Here is a 25,801-nt window from a genome sequence, read left to right on the forward strand (position 1 = left end):
CGGCCGGCGCCGGGCGGCGATGCCCGCGGCTCCGCAGCCGCTAACGGTCCCTCCCTTCTCCCTGGCAGCGCGCTGCGGAGGCTCCGCTGAGGCGGGCGGCGGGGACCGGCGGACGTCGGCGGCGGAGAGGCGGCGGAGGAGGCGGCGGGGGCTCGGCGGCGCGATGTGGCGGGGGCGGCTGCTGGGCATCGCCCTGGGAGTCGCCGTGCTCTGGGCGTCGCAGGCGGGCGCCGCCGCCGGGCACTCGGAGGCGGCCAGCGCCAGGGAGAGCCGGCCCAGCCGGGCCAAGCGGCGAGGGCAGGGCGGCGGCGGGCACGACGCGCTCAAAGGGTAGGTGCGGGCGCCGGGGCCCGCTGCGCTACCTGCGCGGCCGCGGGCGGGCGGCGAGGGGCGCCGGGGCCCCGCGCGCCCTTCCCGCCGGGGCCGGGGCTGTGCGGGGCCGGGGCCGGGCCGCGGCCGTGCGGGGCCAGCAGCGGCCTTCGTGGCGCGGCCCCTCCGCCAAGAGGGGCTCCCCCCCCCCCCCCCCGGGGAAATTGTGTCAGGTGAAGCGTTTTCCAAAACTCCTCCTGGCGCGCCTTCACAACGCAAAAATGCTCGGTAAGTGAGGTGAAAAGGGCCCTGCGGGCGCTCGGTTGACAGGTTAGTTTATCCGAAAGGTTAAAAAAAAAAAAGTCGCAACGTTGGAGGAAAAAAGAGGTTTGTTTGCCTAGGTGTTCGCGTGCACCTCTGCGCCCGTAGCCAAATGCTTAACTCAGCAGGCAGAGGGCAAATGTAGCAAGAATTACGTGGAGGTGGTTGTGCTTCAGGAAGGGATGCGAGATGCTTTCTCTCTCTTCCTGATGTCCCCTAGAAGGAATTTTACAACTTTATTTTCAGAGCACTTGATGAATATGCTTTACTCCCCTGCTAACTTTCTCATACTTATATCGTGCTCATTATTTATATGCAAATGTGCAGTCTTGCCTTTTTTTATATTTGCCCCATTTTGGAAAAGGTACTTAGTTTATATTTTGGGCCCCCATCCTGCAAAAATGTATGCAAGAGATTGGTATTTTTTTCAGGGATCTGAATTTGTAGGGTCAGACTTTTATTTCATTTCCCCATACCTGGTCGCCAGAGAAATAGTTGGACAAAGTAGATTCTTCCTGTGACAAAACCATCCTTTATTTTTCAGAAAGAGTATTGTTCAGAAAGTTTTAATAGCTTTTTCTTTTTAGAACTCTCATTTAAGTATCAAGCTGACAAACACCGTTTTCTGGTCAGTGGGACCAGCTATGTTGGCTCACACACGTGCACTGACTCCATTGACTTGGTGGGAGTTGTAGGCATGTATCAGAGGATAAAACTTGCTTTATTGAACAAAACTCTTGCTGTAAAGCTGTGCTGTTTAGACAGTAACACTGGTGCATCAGGACAAGATATTTCAAGCGTTAATTATTTCTGAAACCTAAAATGTCTTAGGGTAAGCATTTAATCTTATGAATTGATTCATGTGTTTAATTGAAACCTTCCATTTCTTATGTTCTTTGCAGTGATTCTTCCTTTTATTGTGTATATCAGTGAGTTATGTATTTGTTCAGCAATCTGAGAATCTGAGGTGTTGCCAAGTTAATGGCAGTACCAATTTTAGATATTTTATAGCTTGTTCAATTGTTTGGAATATTACAGTTCTGAATGAGTGCTCTTGGGAAGCAGGTTCTTAATGAGATGATAGCAGTTTTTGTCAAATGATCTGAGGTACAGTAAAAGACAAAACAAATCATTAGTTTGGTTGATTGTTAGACTTCTTTTTGCAACTCTCATTTGAGGCTGAGAGTAGAGTGCCCAGATTGCTTAAGGAGATGGAAATCCTTTTGTTAACACATAATCATCTTTGCCATTGTTGGGAGAATCCTGCTGGACATTTCTAATTTAGAAATTGCAAGCACTTCCTTAGGTGCGGTAGTATGCTGCACAAAATGAATAAAAAGAATTGTCATTTTAACAGACAAGGTTGGAAGTAATTCTTCAGAAATCCAGATGGAAAACATATTTTGAATGTATGGAAATTGTATATACATTAGACAAGGAGAATGCAGTGTTATTAAATAGACTAAAGCACTAAAAATATGATTTTACAAGAAGACATACTACTTTTCTGACTTGTTCATCAGTAAAGATATATTTGGGAATCTGAGAGTTCTAATACAAATCATAATAGATGCTGGGAGACTTTATTTTCATGTTATTGTAACACTGTCGTCTTTGCAGTGAACTCGTGCTCTGATTGTAGGAGTCTGAGGAAACATTTTTAGAGAAATCCTCTAAATTTAGAATTTGCATTTTATTATATGAATATTGAGATTCTTTTAGCATTTAAAAATATTGAGGAGAGTCTCTGTGCAAATACTGGCCTTATGTAAAAATGAGGAAGTCTAGGATTTACTGTTTCATTTCTGGTGATTTTTCACACTTGCATGTTTTACTACAAAAGTTGTTCATTGCAAGAGTTGTTTGCTTTCTTCCTTACGACCTTTGCTTCATTGGTTATACTAGTGAGTTGTCCAAACGCATGGTATGGTTCTAGAGGTATATTTTAACTTTAATTATTACAAATTGTGTGGAAAAGCCTCTTATGTATTTATTGTAAGACTTTAAGCTTGCTGCTCATGTAGTTAGAAATGATCCAACTCTGAAGGCGTTAGCGATTAAGTCGTTGTAATGCCACGTGTGTTTGAATGAGATTGTTTAAGCCAACGTGTATTTATGTGCTAGTGCCTGTTGCCTCTAACTGATCAGAAAACAAGCAGGATAAAGGAGGCAGTTATTTCAGAATATAACTAGATTTCTCAGTGTCATACCCAGCATTCATACCGTGAAATAAGAAATGGAAATGTCTGTGGAATCTGTTGTGACTCAGTAAGTGAAAATAATGAGCATGTCATATAGACACTTAACCCCTAGACCCCAGAGACTTTAGGACAAATGTTAATGTGTTGAATTACAAGGCATCAAGCCTTTATCCTGCTACTTCTTAAACATCAAAGAATGTAGCATGACGTTTTGAAGAAAAAAACCCTACAAAATTGGGCCGTGAATGGGAATTTCTAGACAATATAAGCTTTAAGTGAAACGTGTAAATGTTTGAACCATTTGCATATAAAATAAAAAATAATTTAATGGTGATTTGATCAGTACTTTACTGAATACAAGCAGTATTATGATTAAAGATTTTATCATTAATTAGGATTTCCCATTTTCTGATGATGATAAGACATAGACCTCAAACTTTAATGAGGGTGAATCAGTTCTTGAGTAACATTTTAAGCAGTGTTTATCAGCTTCTTCTCAGTATAATGGGCATAGAAAGCAACTATTTGCTTAACAAATAGCTCAGCTGAGGTTTTAAAAGAACTAAGATTTCTTAGAGACCTGAATTGTGATGCAATAACTCTAATTAAGACACTAATTAAATGCACTTGGCAAGAATGATTTAACTTATTTGTTGTTATTAAGTTGAAATGATAGTGAATATTTTAGAACAGAATAGTTGGCTCCAATATGGTTCATAAAACTCTTGGATTAAAACTATTCAACAGTGGATTGGGTTTCTTGGATCAATTTCTGTTGGTCATGCTCCCAAAACAAAGTCTGTAGGTATACTGAAACGCTTGCTTGTGTAAACTCTGTTGGCTTTGACCCTTTTTATGCATCACTGCTCCCTGCAATAAAATAAATCTTATAAATCTATAACATAATTCCAGTATTCAAATATATAATTAAGGCTTCTGGTTTTCGTTTTAAACCAATATTTACCACTAAAAGCCTGCTGAAGAAAAGCAGACTTACCGTACCGGTAAATATTGGTTTATACTGAAAAACCTCAAACATTTTTCTTACCACTTTTGGCCCACGCACTTCTGGCTGGCTGCTGTTGCCACACCTTGTCAGTGGCGCGTTGTGGACAGGGGGAGGCTGAATGCTGAGGGCTAGTAAATTGGGAATAAAAGAAATAACTAAAAGTGCAATAGTAACAGAGCCGTTTGAATTGCTACCTGCCAATAGCCTGTGTATCCCGTGAATTTCCAGATATAAAAGCAGCACCATCAGCTTTAAATATAGGACAATTTAAAAAGTATACAAGTTACTGCAGTAGCTGATGTACTAGAGTGTCACCTGTTTCCAGGCAGAATGGAAAGCATCGTCCCAGGCCTCTGCACCTTACACTGTAAAGCCAGTACAGATGATGAAGAATTTTTATGCCAGTGCATCTGAATGCAAAAACCTGAGGTCTTTGGCAGCTAAGATTCTGCACCTGAGTGTTTGTGCCAGTGGCTGTGATCTTTTTTTTTGTTTTGTTTTGTTATTACATTATTGTGTACATAAACGGAAACCTAATTCAAGAGTGAAATGAGTTTAGAGATCTTGGCACCATGGCTCATATACTTGTTTCCTTTCTTCCAGTGTGATGCGATTCGATGCAGGTGTGAATGTCTCTGGGGAGCAGGCTGCATGCATGGATTAGGACCGGGGCAAGCATGCTGACCCAAGCGAGAAGCAGGCACAGAATTTGTTCTATGGCTGGCAATAACTCTTATTAACGCTTCCTCAAGGGCTAATATTTAAAGAGGGAATAACGTGTTGTTTTTAGTTCCGATCATATGAATGTCTTCCTCTGACTGCCACAATGTATTTTAATTAGATTTTTGAATATATTATTTTACTCCAAATATTTAAATTTTAAAATACATTTAATGAAGGCTGTCTGAAAGTACTCTGCACTGAATTTCTTTATCCAGAGCCAGTAGCCATGCAGGAGCTCCCATGTTAGCATTCTTGTTATGGTTCCATGTTGTTCTTGAGCCTGAAGTAAAACAGTAAAAAGTACATAATCTTCAGGCCTACGTGCTCTCCACTTAGATTTCCAAGGCCTGTCATATGGACACCTCCTCTTCAAAAGGCATAGCCTTAATCCAGATTCTGTTTTATGATTTATAGGAATAGACTCCTAGGCCTGTGCAGATTGTAGTGCAGAATTAGGACTCGATTCATTTCAGCCCCACCAGTGAAAAGCCATTTTATGGTCAAACCTTCTGCTCAGGCTTCATTCACTATTACAGGCTTCATTCGCTAATAAGTGACTTAGACACATATGATTCTGTCACCAGCCTCTTAGCCAGCCTTCCACCTGTGATTTTTTTCATATAGTGTTTTAGCTGGACTCAGATGGTTTTGAAGTGCTGCGTGTCTGTTATTTGAAACTTGAATCAGCCCTCTCCCCCCAAAAATACATGAGAAAGCCTAAGATAATGCTTCAGAGTTACTCAGTGCTTTTTCCCATTTTATGGTTGTAAGTCGCAAATAAAGCAAAGACTACAGTAAGCAGTGTAGTAGTGTTCTTGAGATACTGTATGAAGTGTGAGTGTGTTGGAAAGACTGTAAAAGTGGCTCAGGGCAGTCAGATGAAGCAGATTCCTGTCTTGATCACCGGGCACCACTTTGCCAAGAGGACACACTGAAAATGAGGAGGGCAGGACTTGATGTAGTTCTTTTCCTTTTTTCTCCCTTTTTTTTTTTTTTTGTTTTTTTTTTGCCTTCCCAGCTCTTAGCTATACCAGGCTGCCCTGATAGCTGACCTAGATACTGCAGGATGGGTCAGCGCTGGCCTGTCATCGGGTTCATGTCCAGAATGAGAAGCGAATTTCGTAATGGGTTTGCCACTTTGTGCCCCATCGTAGGAAGGCAGGTTGCCCATCCTGGACGGGTCCTGCGTAAGGCGGATTGTGGCTCTGATTAATTCGTTGGCAGGTTAGAAACAGATTTGTGCTACACTTATTACTCACACAAAGAGTTGTTACGGGTTGTGCTCTGTTTCTGTGTGTGTGTTCCAGGTAATGGTTTTCTTCGTGGAGGTGTGGTGGAATTGTCTGATCTTGTGCGGCATGGAGACTCTCTGATCGCAGCCCGTGGGTCTTCAGCCGGGCTTTCGTGAGGGGACAAGTAGCGTTTGGTCTTCTGAGATGGCAGGCGCAAAGGCCTGGGGGGGAACAGCACCTGCGGAGCGTGCGTCTGACTGCAGCAGTGTGCACACAAGGCGTTTGAAGGGCGCAGTCTAATGTGGATATGTTTGCCGGGTTAATTGGATAAGCTACGCTACGAGCAGCTTCGCACAGCAGTGTCAGAAAGTTTGGGGCTGTGTTTGGATTTGAGGATGCAGAAGGTGAAGTAGGCATCAGGCTGCTCTGTTTCTTTGGGAGTAGTGGGAGGACCACTGGATTAGGGCTTGGCAGGAACTATCTACCTGTCTGCTTCATTTGCGGTGATTCTTAGTGAGTAAAATCACAGCTTCTGTTTTCCTGTGTGCTCATTTTTTTTCTTTCCTGCAGTGTGTCATTCAGCAGTGGTGCTCACTTAGCACAATCTTGTTCATGTCATTCATCTTCCCTCTTGCAAACTTGAATGTTTTCTGTACGGAGTTTAACACAAATGTTCATGAGGGTTGCTTTAAATACATTCATAGATTCATCAGCCTCTCATTATTAGAACAATATTATCCAAAACAGGACCCAAGCTATCTAGCTACATGGATCACCAGAAAAACTTCCCCTTGATAGAAGTATAAGAGCCGTTGGCTAATAGGAGGCCATCTCTACTTGAACAAAGCATTAGGAGCTAGAGACTTTGAATGTCTGCTCATGAAAATAGTCAGGAATTAATCATTAGCTTTTTCACCCTGCAGTGAAGATCACCTTCCATCCTATTCCTTTTCTTCCTTATCTCCCTGCTTGAACCCCAAAGATCTAGAGGATGTAGGTACATATGTGTCACTTTGATCTTGCTCCCCAGACTCAGTAAATATTTCTTTTTTAGAATGGAACTATTGTGGCCTGGAGAGTTTCTGATAATCCATCACACTGTGCTGGAAAGAATATTTGTAGCTAAATTTTGTACTGTGGACATCTCCTTTGATTGTTTTCTCATCAATTCTCAGTTTGCAGTCTCAGTTTTAATTTTTTTCAGGGCTTCAGACTTACAGAATAGCTTCATTCTTGCCAAAGTTGGTGCATAGATAGAGAAGTGAGAAGAATCGGTGTCTTTTTTGTGACAGTTCAGTAAAGTTGGGCTCTTCTCTGGAAGGTACGTTGGAAAGTAAAATGTAGCCTGTTAAATTAAAACCTGTGCTTTCTGGTTTTGCTTACATATCTCCACTGAAGTATGAAGGACTTCTAGCTTTTATCTGGAAGAATACTTTGAATGTTGACTTGTTGGAGAATCTGTTGTTTTCCTTTCTACTTCTCATTTTACGAAATGATTCATGACCATTAAAGCCTCAGAAATACCAAATGGAAGCCGCAGTTCTTTTGTCTACAGTCTTAATCATTTTCATCCTCTTTTCAAGCTTTTCTCTCTCTCATGTTTTGCTGGAGGACATCAGAATATCCAGTGATGTTCAGCTGAGGTTTCAAATGAAAATTTGTTTTCTTTCAGGAACATTCTTTTTTCCTGTCTTTTCTTCTTCTTCTTTGTTTTTCCCTCTGATATTTCATCGTTTTCTCTTTCCCGCGTACAGAGTGAATTCCCAGTGACTGTTGTGGGCAGGGTGAGTCAAAGCCATGGGATCAGTATCAACAGCCTGCTCTGTTGCGCTGTAGCTGACATGCAGTTAACTTACCTTTTAAAAACATAGTATTGCTCTCCCAGTAAAGAAGGATTTGGGGGAAGGTACGGTGTGCTCTGGGGGGAGGAAGAAGGGCTCTATCTTACCTGAAATAAAACTTCCAGTAGCCTAAGGGGGAGCATTTTAAAGCACAAGTTAGAGGCATTGCTTAGCACCTGAGGATATTCATTGGTAAGCGTTACACACCATCTTGTTTATGAGACTCTCTCCCAGAGTGCTGGGATTTGCTCCTGGTTAACTGGTTTTTGAGCTTGTCTTTCTTGTCCCTCTGAGCTGGTTTCCGAGTAGTGACTGTCACAAAGCCACCAGTGTGCAAAGGAGATGCGCATATGCAAGTGCACGTTCTTGGGTGGTCAGACCTGTCAGCCTCCGCTCCCGCACCTTGGCCAGCCTTCCGCGGTCTGCTCTGCCTCCCCACTCCTGGGAGCCTCTCCCCCGTCTCCAGCCTGAAATTTGGGACATTTTTCTTGGGCTCCGAGTTTCTTTGAGCTCTGAGGGGTCAGAGAGGGTTGTCCATCTCTCTGGTGCTGCTTGCTCTGTGCACCCTCTTCGTGGCCACGTCAGCCCGCAGCGTTGGACGGCGCAGGGTGGCTGGACCATGCGGAGCAGTGGGAAGCCCTCGGGCAGCAGTGGCAAACCTCGGGGCTCGACTGGGCGCAGGGCCTGTGTCCTGCCCCATGCTGCAGCCAAGTCCGTGTGGCCTGGCCGGCAGAGCGCCTGAGCTTGCTGGTGCGTTTTCTCGTGGGATGTTGTTAGAGGTCTGCTCATGTCGATGGCCATTAGCAGTGATATGGTGACGCTGGCAGTAATGCAGGAATTGTGACCTGGTCTCTCCCTGTCCCCCCGCTTGGAAGTGAAATCTGGAGAGGTCAGCCTTGCCCTGTAGTCACTTCTGTTTCCCATTGGGTGTGAGGCTTGTTTAGGGCTACTAGGGTAGAAAGCTTATGGACATGGTTTGGTGTCCCCTGAGCGCACCCTTTTTTGAAGAAGAAGAAGAAAGTACCTGCTGGTTGCTTTCTGTTTCTGGGCCATGCTTGGCTGGCCCAGCAAATAGTTTTTGCATTTTTGTGGTGGCATACTTGTGCTTTTTGTCTTGCACAGCCATGTAAATTGGGTGTCAAACTGGCCCCACTGGCATTCTCATGTGGAGTAATGTGGGAATACTTGCCAGAAATGCGTCCGTCTTTGGCTCTGAAGGAGAAAAATGCCTGGCTGGCAGGTTAAATGAGTCTGTCACTGCACAGGAGACAGCAGATTGTCAGAACCGGTGCAGAAAAATCCCCTTTAATGTCAAATACTGTTGTCCGATTGCTGTATTTAGCCATCACAGTATGATGGGAGTTAGGGTTAGAAAAGCGTTCAGTGTTGCTGCAGGAAACTTGCTTGTCGTTTTGAACTCTTGACTTGCACATTGGCCTCGCGGCTGCAGAGCCAAAGACACCCGTAGAGCTGCTCAGCATGTTATTTTTTTAGTTGAACTGAGCCAGGATTCTGGGACAGCGGTACTCTTACTGTCAGAGTGAGAAATAGTTATCATATTAGGCTCTCTGCATGGCAGAGACATCCAGGCTAACTTAACTGCATGGTAAAAATCTGTATGCCAGAAGCAATCCTTTGCATGTAAAACATATTTTGCATAAAAAGTGGATTGAGATTTTGAAGATGTGAAGTGCTTATCCATTCTAGGATAACAGAAGCTAAACTCTTTGTTTGTTCTCAAAGTCTAGCATTGTTTCACAGATTTTCCTTTTTATACTATTGAAATAGCTTTCAAGACCCCACCTAAGGATCTTCACTGACTGCTGAAAAGAGCATGCAATGATTATAAACAGCATGCTTTTCTAATATTTAGCTAAACAATACTAATCTAATAAATCTAATATTTAGCAAAGCAGTCCTAATTTATAGTATTTGGGATGTGTGGAAATAAAGGTTGCGTACGCTAGATGCAGGCTGTCATCGACATTTGTGCTCTGTGCCACGTGCAGCGCTGCTTCGCTAAGGGTGTGTGTATGTGCTTGCTGGAACCGGGTCCGAGGTGGCCCAGGACCTGCCGGGTCACAGCACGCTGCTTCCCCAGGCCCCGAGACATGGAGCGGTGCACGCACAGGCGGCGGGTGGCTTGGGAAGGCTGGTTGTCGTGTGTCTGAGCTGCCGGTTGCTGCGTCCCGCTTGCTGGACCATCCCGTCCCAGCCCTGCTTCGCTGCTCACTCCAGGTGGGAGGTGCTGGCCGTGCAGAGGGAGGCACTTTCAGTATCGCCTGAGGGATGCACCAAGTGCCTTGCTTCTCGGTCCGTCATTTAGGTGGGAAGGGACCTCTGAAGGCCACGCGGCCCAGCCCCTGCTCAAAGCAGAGTGAGCTTCAACCAGGTTGTTCACAGCCCTGTCCAGTCGAGTCTTGCCTATCTCTAAGGATGGAAATTCTTGGATCTGTGGGAGAGTTGAGTAAAGCTCCGGGGAGGTCAGCAGAGCTGTGCCACTTCTCAGAGGGGAACTGGCTTCTAGCATTTGCTCTGAGATGCTGAGGAGTTTAAAAATGTACATGAAGTTTTTTTATGGTGAAGATTTGATTGTGTGTCTCTGGAAAACAACTAGTAAAAGCTATTCTTACATTCTGGAACCATAGCTAGGATTTCTTCATGCATTGCATATATTCAGACTTGCAGAATCGCATTTTAAAGAGCAGCCTACTGTTTTTTCAGGTACAGTTGGTCATTCTTTTTAATACTCAGTCTATAGGCACACCACTTAAATTTTGTGTGGAAGTGATCAGCAAATAATTTTGGGTGCAGTTTTAGCAGATACCAGCTTTATCCACATAGGAAGAGAAATAGACAAAGGTTCCTCTAAAAAATAACAGTCGGCTGATGGTATTACTTTAACTTTTATCTCTTTTGCCAGAAAACTGCGTCTCTACATTACATTAAACCTATGCCAGCTGCTGCAGCCAAGGGGTTAATAGAAGTAGTTTATTAAACATTTTCTTGCAAGGAAGAGTCCATGTGTATTTTCATAGGGAGAGGAAAGGGAGTTGAGGGAATGGTTAGAAACGTTCTCCTCTTGCCCTGCCTCTCAGCTCAGCGTTATCAGATGATCAGCTGTCTCTCTTGCTCTCTCAGCCGGTCTCTGCCCACTCTGTCTAGTCTCTCTAATTTATTCAAGACCCACGCTTTGGGCTCGATTCAGCCTGGGTTACGCCAGCATTGGCCAGCGCATGGCAGTGCTGCTGACAGAATTTCCGCCCAAAGCTTAGCTCACAGAAATGCCAGAAGCTCTTCCTCTCGTGGGAGCAGCAGATGGGCAGCGCTTTCTTCAGGAGAGGGCTATGATTTCCTCAAGGGGTCACAGGCAGAGCAGAGTGGGGATGGGCTGAATTAGCCCATCCCTCGGCGCGGGGCTCCTGTGGAGCTCTGGCTGTGCTTCAGAATTACCTTTCTCTGCCAGAGCTCCTGGAGAGGACGGCAGCAGCGCTGGAAATGCCACCAGCCTGCGCTGGGATCAGCTGCTGCTCCCCACGACCTCCTTTGGACAGTGCTTTGAACACTTTCCTCTCTTCCCTGGCTATCTGATGCCGTGACTGCCTGATTATATCTGATAGGAAGGCACTGCTAACCTTAACTAACGTGATTTGCCAGCTATCATTTTGCATTTGTATCTTGTTCTAAATCAGCAGCCAGTTGCTGTCTAATCGTGTGCTATTCGGCCAAGTCAGGGAGCCGCTCAGCTTCATCATGACGGAGGAGCAGGAGCGGGAATAGCCAGGGAAGAGAGGAAGAGGGGAAGAGAGGAAGAGAGGCCTGGTTGTGTGTTTCCGTGAGAGCAGGACTGTGTTGTCCAGCGGAGAAAAGGGACAGCTGGAAAGTGTGCGCTGGGGCAGAGCACTTCTTTGGTGGTAGGATCGAGCACGTCTATCAGAACAAGCTGGCGCAGGGGCAGTATTGAAACATTAATGTAGGGGTTTTTTATCTTATTGTGTGCCTTGTATGATACACATAAATAATTCATTAGAGATTGCAGTGGCATAACGGGCATGTCTTGGGGACCCTTGGCAAAACGCGTCAGGTTGGTACTTCTCTGTTAGGTCTGCTAACACTTTGACTGAGGAGCTATATCCTGCTCCTCAGTCCTGCGCAGGCTGGATCCTTGTGCCTGCACTGAATCAGAAAGTTTGGGTCATGTGGAGGTGGAAAGCAAGGAGGGATCTTTACTTCCTAATGGGAGCAGAGGTTCCTGGCTGTTGCACCTGAAGAGGAGTAGCTTCTGTTTCCATGCATACAGATGCTGTCAGCTGAACCTGTCATTCTCAAGCATTAATTATGGGAGCTTCAGGATGAAGGTTTCTCTCTGTGCTATTCTAATGATTTTCTAGTTGGTGACTCACGTCTTTAGATAATTATTCAATTAATTTAGCTACTGAATTTGTACTTGCACGTCATTAATTGAAGACATAATTTCTTGTTTATTTTGGACATCTTTGATGAAACTCTGGGCATCAGTTGTAGCTTCTCTCAACACCATACCGTTATGGAAATTCTTTATAATTTACAAATGCATAGGTGGCTCTAAAATAAGTGGCAGACTTCTATCTCATCCCCCCCCCCAGTTGGAAGCTGGGTTACTGGTCTGTGAAAATGCGTGGACTGTCTTTTTTGATGGAATCACTCATGTCTTCTCACTCTGTGAATAGTCACAGAGAATTTGACTGGAGGAAGATGCAAGTCTGAAGCTTTCCGTATCAAGTGCAGCACTCCAGATCTGTGCTGGGGTAACATATGCAACGTACACACTGTTTTTTGTTGTTGTTGAAGTCAGTACACTGAAAAGCTCAGAATCTCACAGACAGACTGCAGGTAAAAGATGCTGGGTGAGGTGCAAGTGAACTGCAGTGAACTGATTTCATATAAATGTTGCTTTTTCTGCTTTTCAAAGATGATTGATGGTTTCTGGTGCATTTGTTTAATTTGAATTAAACTGCTGGCCTGGTTCTAATGGCCACACCTGTGTTTCTGAGGTGACCTCTCCCCCATCTTTCTTCTGGAGTGAAGGAAGGTCCTGTGGGCACCATGTGTGGCTTGCGCTGTATACATGCATTTTTGCCTATTTTACCATTACAAACCACATTACAAACCATATTTTATAACTTGATTCTGTAGTACTGTTCAGGAGAACAGTTTTATAAGAATATAAAATGCTTCTTTAGTATTCATAGCCTATAATACCAGCAGGAAAACATGTTCTATTAAACACAGCAGTGTCTAAGTGTTTAAATTAAGTACCATGATATAGCCTTTGAAGTTTGATTGATGGTTGTTATGATGTAAAAATAGTTGGATGAAAATAATAATTTAGAGAAAGGTAATACTTCCATAGGCAGAGGGATGGACTAAGTGAATTGTGAAACCTACTCAGCCATGTTTTATGTGCTTCTCTGAACAGAAGCTCTTTGATAGTATGTTTTTGTTCTGGTTTTCTGTAACCGAGACTTGGTAAATATATTTGCTTAAACCATTATTATTTCTTTTACTTGATATTGTGAGATACTCTGTCCAATAACATCACTGAGACCGTGAGTAGATTATTGTTCTGTGCATATTGTCTAATATTAATGTGATCACAAGATAATGTTGCTTGAACATGATCTCTACTCAGTTATTTTACCTTCAATAACTTTCATGTTATGCTTTAGAATTTTTTGTTTCATTGTTCTTGGTTGCTGTTTTTTGGGGCATATGGCCTCTAATTCAGCAGCCCTCAGAAATATCAATGAATTTAACCTTCTAACTTGATTCTTTTTAAACATGTTTTGCAAATAGACACAAACAGCTCCGTTTGGAAAGTAAAGGACACGTCTTTCCCTCCCAAAGAAGCCTACAGTAGAGTTCAGGATTTAATATAGGTTTCTTTTATAAAGCTAGACAGAAGCTTTCTGACGAAAAAGTGTTCCAGTGGAAAATGCACTTGTCAGACTCGGTCTGTTCCATGGAAGTGTAGTTTGATGGCTTTTTTTTTTTTTCTTTCTGGAAACTAAGCAGGCTGCCTCAGAGTTGGAGCTTCTTGGGTGTATGGCTTAGCCTGTCTGTGGGGACAGCCTCGTGGCTCTCAGGGTCTCTGACTTCTTGTTTGCTGGTGCATCTAGGTTTTCCAGGGCCCCGTTTTGGAAACAGATTTTAAAAGTTGGGTTTCCCCATGGCATAGTAGCTGCTCCTGACTCGTAACTTGGACCAGATGGTCCCTAAAACCATACAGCTGCTGAGCCTGAAATTTGACCAAGTATCTAAATATCACTTCGTGATTATTTCTTCATAGTTTATTACCAACCTGAATCAGAAATAAGTAGTTTATGCCTGCAGTTGTAACAGGTAGCAAGAAACCCATTCTGTCTGTCTTAATAAGTTTGATTATTTCTTCTGACCGGAGAAGGTGGAAAGCAATCTTGCTTGTCTGCTTGCCAGTCTTACTTGGCAGTTGATAGTGGAGCAACATTTGGCATTGATGAACAGGGAACTCTAGGAAAGTTGCATGGTTATAGCCCTGCAGGGAAGTAGCTGACATTACTAAAACTGAATACGCCGGAATTCTATGAATAAGAAGACTGAGTCTGTTACACCAGCTGTAGGAAGGGGAAAGGCTCTGCAGCATGTCCGACTGTATAGCTCACATTTATCTTAGTTACTGCTTTGTAATTATCCCAAACCAATGGAAGATAATGGTAACGTTTGCTTTGACTTAAGTAGTTTCTGGCCAAGCACTTAATGAAAAGACTAGGTATCACTGAAGTTGGTGTAATTGTAATACTTGAAATTGTATTAACAATGCAAATCCCTAAATAAATACAGTATAAAAATCTTGTTACTCAGAAAATGTGCACATATAAATGTTTGTATGTATCAAGATTGTTTGTCTTAAGTTGCCTCACCATATGAGGTAACTATTGTTTACTTAGACATTGCAATACTAGAGATGAAGAACTTTCTAAAAGACCAAGGACAAAATAATAATAAAACCTCCTTCCTATAACAATAAACAATTTAAATCTGTATCTAATCTGTATACAGTATTTTAATAAAGCTGTTTCTAGGAAGTACTAGTTTATGGCAAGCTTTAGTTACATTAATCTATTGAGTAATTGCTTGTAATATTAATACATGTTGTAAAATTTTCCTCTGATAAGATTATGAAACATACTGCAGAAGGAGGCAAGTTTTATCAAATTTAAAGCTATGTCTTGCTAGTTTTACTTCTATGGATAGATGCATTAAACAAATGCAGCAGCTTAGTTTAAAAAAAGACTTAACATCAGTGAGGGACATTGAACAGTTTCAGCTTTTGTATTTTCACCAATAAAATCATGATATGAATAGTGTCATGTCCTATAACACTTCATTGTAAACTCTAATGATACAATTGTCAGAAAGAGTAAATACTGGTGAGAGGTACAGATTAGAAAGAAAAATTCATATGGATCTGTCATTAAAGAAGTGTTGGAAATTCTCATTGCAGTAGACCCTTCCTTCTTTTCATAGGACCCTGTCTCTCTAAACACATCCACATTCTAGATTTTTTTGACAGTAAGTCATTTTTGTTAATGAAGCATTTGCATTTTTTGGCCCTTTTATTTGGCTGTTGTCATGGTTGGCATGTTTCAGTCATATGTACGTATATGGTTTTGCTCATGGACAAAACAAGGAATAGTAATAGCGCTTCAGAGTAGAATAAAGAACAGAAGAGAACATGAGACTTGGAAACTATCATTTGAGGGCACTTAATTTCCTTGGTGTTCACTGCTGATGATGGGTGTGATCCCTCATTTTGTATTTAAGTGTGAGTTTTGCTAGTCTATGGAACAGAGCTTGAACATGCCAAAACCCTGTTTTCTAATAGAGGGCAAGGTATCTTTCTGGATGTAGAATTATATGAGATGAGTTTTGTCCTTTCTGTTTCTGTTGTTTAGATGTTTCTGATATGATTTCATGTTTTATAATGTAATCTCCAATTTGAAAGAGTGTATGTTCCCTAAATAAAAAACTACAACATTCAGTTCTGCTAAAAACACACAACATTTTTATTTATTGAAATGTACTTTGCAGTGACTCTATTTTTTATGTTTTGTGCCTCTACTTTTAAAATGTATTTCTCAGTAATTAAGTAAGAATTCATTCTTTTTTTTTTTTTTTTTCCAGACCCAATGTGTGTGGATCACGTTATAATGCTTACTGTTGCCCTGGATGGAAAACTTTACCTGGTGGAAACCAATGCATAGTCCGTAAGTTAATCCAGTTATATGTTATGACTGAGGTTTATCTTTGCCCCTGTATGTCAACATATTTTTAGTTGTGTACCAGAACTGAAAATGTGTTTCTGTATGGTTTCAGTAGCAGCTATACATCGTTTCTTTACTATTTTAAATATATTAAGTTAATGTACAAAGCCTTGTGGGCTGCAATATAGTGATGTGATACCAGTATTTAACAAGGGATTAATCTCATCCATACGTTCTGTTTAAATCTGTGGTATAGGGATCCAAGGGGTGTTTGGGTTCTCAGGAGTGAGCAGCTGTGGAGTACGTTCATCTGGTTAAGTACATGGAAGGAGGCAACAGCATCAGGCCAGCAAATACATTTGCTGTGCTTTTTTGGACCATATGCCTGAAATATGCATGTAGGGATATAAGTATATGTGTATATAGATCGTATTGCTATATATGTGTTTTATGTGTAATGGTACAATGTACCAGAAGCAATTTTTAGAAACACTTTTCCTGAGGGTGATAAAACCATCTCCAAAGATACCGAGGCAATGTACTGTCAGATGGGAAATACTACGTTGCTGTGTGTGTCTGTGGTGCAGAAATAAAGGGAGCATGGTAATGTCGTCTCAGTGCCATCCTTCCTCCAAGAGTGCTTTGGCAAAATGGACCACAGTTTCCCGTTTCCAAGGAACTCTCCCTATGTATCTAGCATTTCCTGTGGCACGTTCCCAGGCCTTTTAGTGAGACAGCGAAGGTCTAGATTTTAGTTGTCCCCTATAGAGATACACAGATGAAAAGAAGGAACTCTTTTGGAATCTGTTGTGTACAATTTAAAGAGTTTGTAGGTATTTATTTCATGGTACTGAATGGATATTTTCTGTCAGGTGTTTTTTGTGCGTTTGGGTTTTTTTTAAACATATTTTGAAGCCATGTATGTTTTATTTATAGCAATCTGCAGACATTCCTGTGGGGATGGATTTTGCTCTAGACCAAACATGTGCACATGCCCAAATGGTCAGATAGCCCCCTCCTGTGGTTCAAAATCAAGTAAGTATTTCTTCTGTGTCTTTATATTGCTCTGTTGAGTCTGTGAAGCTAGCTAGGTATGTAGCTAGTTCAGCAGTCAGTATGTGAGACAAATAACCTCTGAGTCACCAGACGTACTTTACCACAGGAAAGAAAGCCTAGCCTCCTCTGACAAAAACTGAAGAGTGACTCAGAAACTAGCTACTGGAGACATTCTTTTGTGCCAAATTAAAGGCAAATTAGTTTTATTGGAAACTATGCTTATTTGCCAGTTTGTAACACTAATTCCAGTATTTCTTTACTTTCTGGAAAATCCCTTATCTCTAATGGCACACATATGCATGCACATGCACGCATATACAGCACAAAATTTGTAATGATAGAGATCACTGTTGACAGTTGAATTTGAATTGCTTTGTAATTTCTTTATCATTTTTAGAGTTACTAGGCCAGACTATGCCCTCATATATAAATACATACGTGATTTCAAATGAATTAACCAGATATTATAGCATTTCCCTGCCAGGCTCAGTGTGCATCTTCTGAATCTAGTTTTGCTAACCTTATTCAGATAACACTTCTGTAGGTGTTAGAAGTACAAAACTGGTCAAGATTTTTTCATGGAACAGCTTTTCATCAAAAAAATTCAGATGCTTTGGAAATGAAACCTTTCAGAGAGATGACATTTCCTAGAAATGTTTGGACTTCAGGTTTTCAAGAAAGGTTCCCCAGGTCCAGAATAAAATAAATAAGATGAAAATCAGTCCATGAACCAAATGGCTCAATGGTTCATCATGGGTATGGTGTCTGATCTGAAGTAGGATCTTGCTTGGGGTAGTCCATATCTAAGATGTCAGCTGTAATCTCTGCTGTGTTCTCATTTGAGTGTGGTCCTTGTCTCTTAGAATACAAAAGATTTTGATTTTTGTATAAAATGGGAAGTTTCTGAATTTGGGAAGAATCGGGGGGCGGGGGAACTGTGTCCCACAAGTGCCTGAAAGTGTCTGAACAACTTTTTAACTGAAGTCAATGGCAGATACAGTCAGTTGAGGTCTGTAATACTATTTTACCTGTTTGCTTTGCAAAGCCTTCATCTTTCTGAATATCTTTTCAGACTCAGTGTGTGGTCTGCTTGGCCCCTATATTTTACCTTGCCATTTTACTGCTTTCCTAGATGAGAGAGTTTTCCCATATAACTGACCATTTCAGCTTGTGGCTTTAGCATCCTTTTCATGCAATAACAGTGGAAAAACAATAACAACTGTGGAATGTAATGGAATGGCATGTACTGAAATGGTAAATATTGTTCTTTGTAGTTCAACCCCTTTCTCAGGCTCCTGTGATGTCTGTTAGGGAGAGGCCTGCACAAGGAGGGTATGGAGCATGGAGCGCCCAGAGAGTACTGGAAGGAGGGAGGTTGCAAAATGTTGGACAAATACGTTTGTTGTTGTATGCCTGCCTGGGTTTGCAACTATTGTTTTACCAGGTGCATATGCTTTAATCCTGTAAGCCAGTACAGGAAAGCATGACCTTCTCCCAGGTCTCCTTTGGGGGTACAGAAAGAGAGCTATATCCCTACATCTGTTACATGTTTTTGCACCTTTGTAAAAGCCAGGAATGCCTGAACCTTAGTATTACCTCATTTTTTATTTTTTTACTTAGGCCACACTGAAGTATTTCTTGAGTCAAGAATTAAAAGAAAAAAAGAATATGAGTAAAAATGAAGGTTTTCTTGCGGTTCTTTTTCTGATATATCCTGTCATTGATATCCATACTTTTAGCCTCATTGGAATTGCACAGATGAATGGGCCCAGAGACTTTGCTACAGTTTTTAATGATGCAACTTTAAAAGCCCATATGTCTTAGTTATGCAGTTGTTGACAGTTACTTTTTATAGACAAGGATATTCTACCAATCAGTAGTTTTAAGCAGTGCTGACATTTTCCTTACACCATCATATAGGTTGGCCGCTTTATAATGTTGCTTTTCTGTATACTGTAGAAATATTAGCACTTTACCAATACATTGAGCAGTTGGCTTAAAAAATATTGTTTATATCTTGTTTAATCAATGCAGTAGTTCAACATACATATTGTGTGTGTGGTCACATCACCTTTATTTATTAAAACAAACCAGTTCTAAAAGGAAAAGTATCGAGTTGTTGTAGTGCGAAACGACTCTACTGCCTCTGTGCACTCTTTTGTAATAACTTTTATGACCCAGCACTTCATTAGGACTTTTAGAACGTACACTTTCTGTAAGTCGTTTGCTCTGTTGGCACTGTAGACAAAATCTATGTATATATATTTACACAACAGACCACAATGGCTTAGATCTGCTGTTAAGAAACAAAGGAAACATAAAAAATACTGTTTGACATCAAAGGGTTACTGTCATCTCCCATTGGCAACGACTAATATTTTGTCAGCATATGCATTTATAAACCAAAAACTAATATAAGAGCTGTACCTCTCTTAGGATATTTGAGAATGACAGTTTTAAGAGAGTAACTTAGAAACTTTTAAAATTTAAATACTTCAGTTTAGTAACCTGAAATGGGAACTTACCATGAAGAAAAGTGAAATGAAGGCTGTGCACTTTTATTATCCAAATGAGTATGTCAAAAAGCGAACACTGAAACTGGAGTTTAAATAAGATGGTGCAAATCTTACTGCAGCTTTACCCATGTGAGTGATTCCATGGATTTCAGTCAGTTTTTTTTTTTTTTTAATCTGAGTCAGGATGCCAACTTGAGTAAAGACAGCACAGACTAGCCTTTACAGTACCATTACTGGCATTAGTGAAAACATACATTTGTTCATATATGAGTGTATTGGCAGTACTTCAGGCTGTATCTAACCCAGAAAGGAGAAAATCCAGAATTGGGACCAGTGCTCAATTTGTAATACCTCCTGTTAGGAATCTAGACTTCTAGTAGGAGACAAGTTTCAGGGCTGATCATTTGGCATGCTTCACAGCAGACCCCCAAACATGCTGCAGGCCAAATGCAGCACTCAAGGATATGGTAAATACAGAAATCAACTGTCCTTCAAGAGATAAGTGTTCTAGTTTGGTATGCCAGCAGTGGGACTACATAGAGCAGATCTGTGGATCACAGAACTTACTTGCATTTATCTCAAAGCTTCGTAAGTCCGTTTCATACCAATTTTTAATATTTATTTTAACAAATGAGGAAAAAATTATCCTAAAACAATACAAAATATCAAATTAAAAGGGGATGATACCAAAGCATCAAGCTAGTATAATTATCATGTTGCTTAAGTCATGTCGAATGATCTTGGCAGTTCCTTATACCCTGTGTAACAATCTGGGTATTGCCATAGTTTTGTTTAGTTTTCAGCCTCAGAAGATGAGATTATAGCAACATACCTAAATTAGAGATCTTGTCCCGATTATTGGCACATAGATTATTGCCAGTTATCTTTCTGTGAGCACAGGGGCATTCCATTACTGCTCAGGTTTACACAGGTTTTGTTACATCTAAAATACAAATTACAGATACAGGTGAAAATACCAGACTTCTCAGAATTAAATACATGGCTCCTGAATCACGAGATAATTTGAATGGATATTTTAACCTATGTTGATATGTGGTACTTAAGGAATTGGTAGTTGGCCCAGGATTTATAGCATGTACAACCATAGGCAGAAACCAAACTCAGGATAGCTCTTACAGACTAGCTGTCTGCTGGAGTCAAATGGTTAATGCCGTGTGCTCATGTAGACTGGAGAGCAAAACAAATCCTTCAATTTTGATTCTTATGGAGGTCAACTGTTGTGACTTTTCTGGTTACAAATCAGCTTTAGGAAGCTGATTTGTGGTTGAAAAGATTAACTGGTGGCTTTCTCATAAAAGATTGTTGTGACATCAGTGAACTTGCTTGCTAGTTAGTGGTTATTTCTGTGCAATTCTTGAATTTTTGGGTATGCTTACAGTGTGACTGGAGATAGGATTGCCACATGTGTAGGCGTACCCCATGTGGCTTTGATGCGCCCATAGCTCTGAAGTTGCAGGTGGGTGGACTGCCGTGCAGGGTGGCTCTGCTCGCGCATACTGAGAGGGGGATTGTCCACCCCTTCTTGAGCCTGCTCTGACGGGGCTGCTCAGTTGTTTTGTCCCAAATCGACTAGATATTGGGTACTTTGGCGTTACCTGAGCCATCGCACTGAAGTCCTCCTCCAGGAATTGTACAGGCGCTGTGGGCACGGCAGCCTGGGTGCTTGGGGTCGACTCCAGACTTGGGGCGGTGTGGGAGATGTGTGCTCACAGCCCAGAGCGCAGCCCTTTCTTTTTTTCTGCTACTGTTGGAGATGTTAAAAGCTCTTAAATTTTTAATGTTTCCAGAGTTTTTAAGGCTACCGCAGGCTTTCCCACTGCTCTGCAGCCGGCAGCGAGGCAGCGCGTGCGCTCTCGCAGTGGATGGATACAGCCTGCAGTTTACGGTCCAGCTCTAGCTGTGATCTCCTGAGTCAGTCGGTCGGCGGAGGAAACACGCTCAGCATCTGGGATGCGATGAGACTATCATTCCTTGTTTACAGCTGCTGGCAGGCAAACCCCTGCGTAATGCGCGGCCTGGGCTGGAAGTGTTTCCTCCGCAGTGGCACAGATTTCTGTGGACGGAGACCCAGCCGTTTCTCCCGGTGCCCTGTGCCTGCTCCTACCAAGTGCTGCTTTTCTGGAGGAGCTGGAGATGCTGCTGCTCTGCTGTTTTCCTGTGATAGTCGCAGACCCTCGTATTTTATAGTTTGGAGCTGCTGAATAGTCAGTGTATGTGTCACCTTTGAGCTGGTTTTGGACATTTCATGAGCTGTACTGGTGCGATGGTATGCTCTGTAGGATGAGGTTTTTACTCAGGTTTGTTGAGAATTTATTAGGAAAGTCAGGGACTGTTATGCTTAAGTGTGCAACTTATAGTTTCACTTGGTTAAACAATACAAACATGCACACAAGATGTGTGCAGATGTGTTTGATCTTTTTGGCTCTTTTGCAGGTTTATAAAGCTAGATTCCTGCAGCTACTCCTGTTTTGACTTCAGACATTTCAAATGCAGACTGTTTATAAATTGGACCTGAAAGAGAACAATAATTTATTAAGAACAATAATTTATTAATATTGTTAACATTTCCTATGCATGTTGAGATAAGGCAAACCTATATGAACTGGCTTATCCGTCTTAAAGTAATTATTGTGCTATTTCCGTGAGTCTCAGTCAATATGATACCTTGGAACAAGTTATTTTATTTACTGGAATATCTTCAGTGAAACTAATGGAATTGTTGATATAACTGAGAAGAGACTCTGGATCTGTATTAGTACACTACTTTTCAAAAATACAATCTTAAAATCATCACCCAAGCTCCAGATAGCATTTGCATGTGTTTCTATAAACTTCTGGAAGGCTAATATTTCAGAGTAGTTTGTATGTTTTTGAAAATAATATTTCCAAAATCCCCCCAAAAGAGAACAGAAAACAAATAACTAGCTTACTGTGACTGTATGTCACTGATTTTGTTGCATAGCAGAAGGGAGAAAGCTCACTGATTTGAATGGCTCATTTTAATAATGATGATTGGATATCCCAGCAATCTCCCATAATGATTTTACTTTAAAAAAGAGAAAGAAGTATTTCACCTTGGAAAAGTTCCTTTGAGAAGCAGTAAGACAAATTATGGAAACTTTTTTTTTTTAGGGTTCTGTGTAAAACCATTCCTTGTCCCAAAATGGGGAAATATACTTTGCTTTCACTTGAACAAATAATATGAAAATCATCATATAAGCTACTGTTAACCTTTTTATCTCAAATGTAGTTCAAACTATTTAAATGGCTTTGGTCTTCGTGTGGGAATGGAAATTAGCTCTTGGCATAGCTTGCTCTAATTGAAATCAGTTTGTGGTTTTTAAGTTCCTTCCCTGCTTGACAGATGATATCATTTCCTATGCTTTTGTAATCCCCTCTGTTTTTCTAAGATTGTATAAAGCTAAGTTGAACTACACATTTTAAAGTAACTATACACCTTTTTCTGACCTACTTAGGACATTGTCCAAAAATCTTCACCAGATACCCACTGTGTTTTTGCAGAGAATTTTACTTTTTGTTGAGGAACGTTAGTACATTTTTGTTGCTTGAAGTACTGAAGTACATCCAAAATAGAACAAAGATGTATCATAACTATTAGACACATAAGAAATGTAAGATACAGATTTTACTTTTATAACTGAAGAATTAAGTGTACTAGTGTTTTAAATGCTAGGCTGTTTTAAATCCTTTCTCTAATAGCATATTTAACTTCTATTCTGTAGATTCATATTGCTATAGATGGCAATAAAGTTAAAATTACTATTTCTGCTCAAAAATAAAAACAAAATTCCATTCACATACTTTTGAAATGCAATAAGTGAAATGATGCTTAAGGGCCCTTGTGCAACACCATAAATTTGGTGGTTGACATCCCACCTGTTAGCAATAGGCTGGGGCAGCAATGCAATTTGTAGTTTTTCAGTCCTGAGCATTTCAGGCAGCATGATGTAGGTATTCAGCGCTCTATGACCATCTACTAAAACACTGTCTGGGGAGGAGCCTTTCATGTGGTCCCTGTTAAGAGGAAGCCATTTCCTGGCCATGCTCCTGCAGTGCTGGCCCCAGTTAGCTGTGTTGGACACAGGAACGGCGAGGAGGATGGGATCGGGAGAGCCAGCTGCTTCTCTACGAATGAAAAGCTAGACACTTTAAGTTGTTCCTGACATCTAGTTAAAAAATGTATTTGTCCTTATTATCAGAAAAATGCAGCACAGGCTTTTATGCTTCACTGGCATGGGACTTGGATTGCATTTTCATCATTATTAACTAGCAGGGGAAGATCCTTGGCTCTGGGGACTTGCTGTCTGGGAGCTCCTCAGCCTCAAGCCCAGCAGCCAAGGGCAGCTTTGCCTGTTGATGGAGTGAGGCTGCAGACGGTGGGTGGAAAGAAATGGCCCAGCTATGTTTTTCTTTTCACACCGGAAATTCTAGCCAGGCAGGTCGTTGTCTGCTCCTGCATATGTTGGCAAGAGCAGGCCACCTCCTGGAGCTTTGTTATTCCTAGTCCCTCACCTTTAATGCTTCCAGTCCTCGTTGCCCAGATGATAAGACCCTGGTGGTTCTTGGTGGTATCCACCAGAAGTTTAGTACTTTCCCCTTGCTAATGGCCTGTTCTCGCTGTTGCAAACTAAGAGACAAATGCTGCAGCTTTACGCTTGTATGAAATGCCTTTGACTTCAGTAAATACAGGTGGTATCAAATTCTTATCCCATCTCCTGTTTTCCTTAGGAACTGTGAATCAATATTGTTTTCTGTACTGGCATTTTAAATATCTATCCTAAAATACACATCCTCTGTTTCTAGTACTGCTTTCTAGTTCATAGAATCAATCCCTAAAAAATCCCTTAGCATATAGTTAATTTTCCTGACTCGTTTGGTTTAGCTGAGCAAAATATTTTTTCCTTTCAAGTACAACACTGTAACATCCGGTGCATGAATGGAGGTAGCTGTAGTGATGACCATTGCCTCTGTCAGAAGGGATACACAGGAACACACTGTGGACAGCGTAAGTAAATTTTTATTAATACAGATACTGTGAAATGTAAAGTTAAATAATTCTGGGATGTGTGTATTAGACACTCTTTAACACTAGGTTTCAGCTGATGTTGAACTTGTACATGCTCAGGTACAATGGAATTTTACAGGAAAACACATGACTTTGTAGTGTGAGTGCTGAGTGAATTCTTTCTGATCAGGACTATTAAAATAAACATCAAGTGAATTCATAATAATTGGATATAACCTGATCCTGTAGTTCTCACACTACCATAATTCCCGTTGACCTACAGGGCTTTGCACTCACTGGAACAATAGGCCCTAAATTCAGTATTTACATGGGATTCGGTTTTCATCTCATAGGCAGTGTTAAGCTTTTAAATACAAAACCTTGTTTTAATTTCAGAGTTTTGTTACACAGTTAGTTAGTACTCTTGAGGAATTTTGCTCATTTTGATGTTGTCTTGTTAGAGCTGATTGACAAATTTTTGATTTCCTCAATCAATCCAGAACCAACAGCATTCCTGGATCCACTGCTTGAAACCTATCCCAACCTGATCCCAATGGTCTCTTGCTCTTCTGGGCTGGAGTGCTGTGAAGAAACTCAAATAAGGATGTAGATACTGCTTTTGAACCAAAGCTGTCATGTTGCTATCTAGTGAACTGTTGGTCCAACAGAGAAAATGTTTTTAGCTTATTTAATGAAACCCTTTTGTGCTCTGTCAAAGTCAATGGCATACTTTGCATGAACTTCAGTAGGACCAGGAATTTACCCGAGTAATTTGGAAGAGGATCATATGGTGAAAGAATTAAGAATTGTATTTCTGCCTTGTCTGTGAAATATCAAGTGGATAAAAGAGGATCAGGGGAAACCTTCTTTCTACTGAAGTGAATATAAGACAGAAAAAAGAATAACATTATTCAATAAGCATCAAATTGTACTAAAACCTGTTTGTTTCATGTGAATGTCATCTTTTCTGATGATTTTTGAGAGAAACTCTGCTTTTGGATTTTCTTATGAGGAAAAGTGGGTTCTGTGTCTGGTCACAGTGCCATACAGAGGCAAAATATCTTGGATTAACTTAGTGAAATGTAATTAATTACATTAATTAATTCTGACTATCCTAGTTGATAACATGAATTATTAATCATCAGCAAAAAGCCTTTTAATATTAGATTGCTTTTCTAGAAGTGTAGAGGAGCAAATACATTTTTAAATTTACTCCTGAATAGGGAAAAATTTTGAAAATATATTTTGATGAAATTTTTGTCTA

At 41.2% G+C, this 25,801-nt stretch overlaps 1 protein-coding gene across 1 annotated transcript in view; it reads left to right on the plus strand.

The window, feature by feature from the left end:
- The first annotated feature begins 115 nt into the window (after positions 1-115).
- Positions 116-25,801, plus strand: part of FBN1 (fibrillin 1) — a 164,425-nt gene continuing 138,739 nt past the window's right edge. The window contains exons 1-4 of the mRNA XM_067305931.1: positions 116-330; positions 15,839-15,921; positions 16,855-16,953; positions 24,442-24,537. Of these exons, the coding sequence (XP_067162032.1) occupies positions 164-330; positions 15,839-15,921; positions 16,855-16,953; positions 24,442-24,537 (445 nt within the window). The 5' untranslated portion in view covers positions 116-163. The remainder of the gene's footprint in view (positions 331-15,838; positions 15,922-16,854; positions 16,954-24,441; positions 24,538-25,801) is intronic.

Source organism: Apteryx mantelli, chromosome 15 (genome assembly GCF_036417845.1).
Source record: "Apteryx mantelli isolate bAptMan1 chromosome 15, bAptMan1.hap1, whole genome shotgun sequence".
In the NCBI taxonomy this organism is placed as follows: domain Eukaryota; kingdom Metazoa; phylum Chordata; class Aves; order Apterygiformes; family Apterygidae; genus Apteryx; species Apteryx mantelli.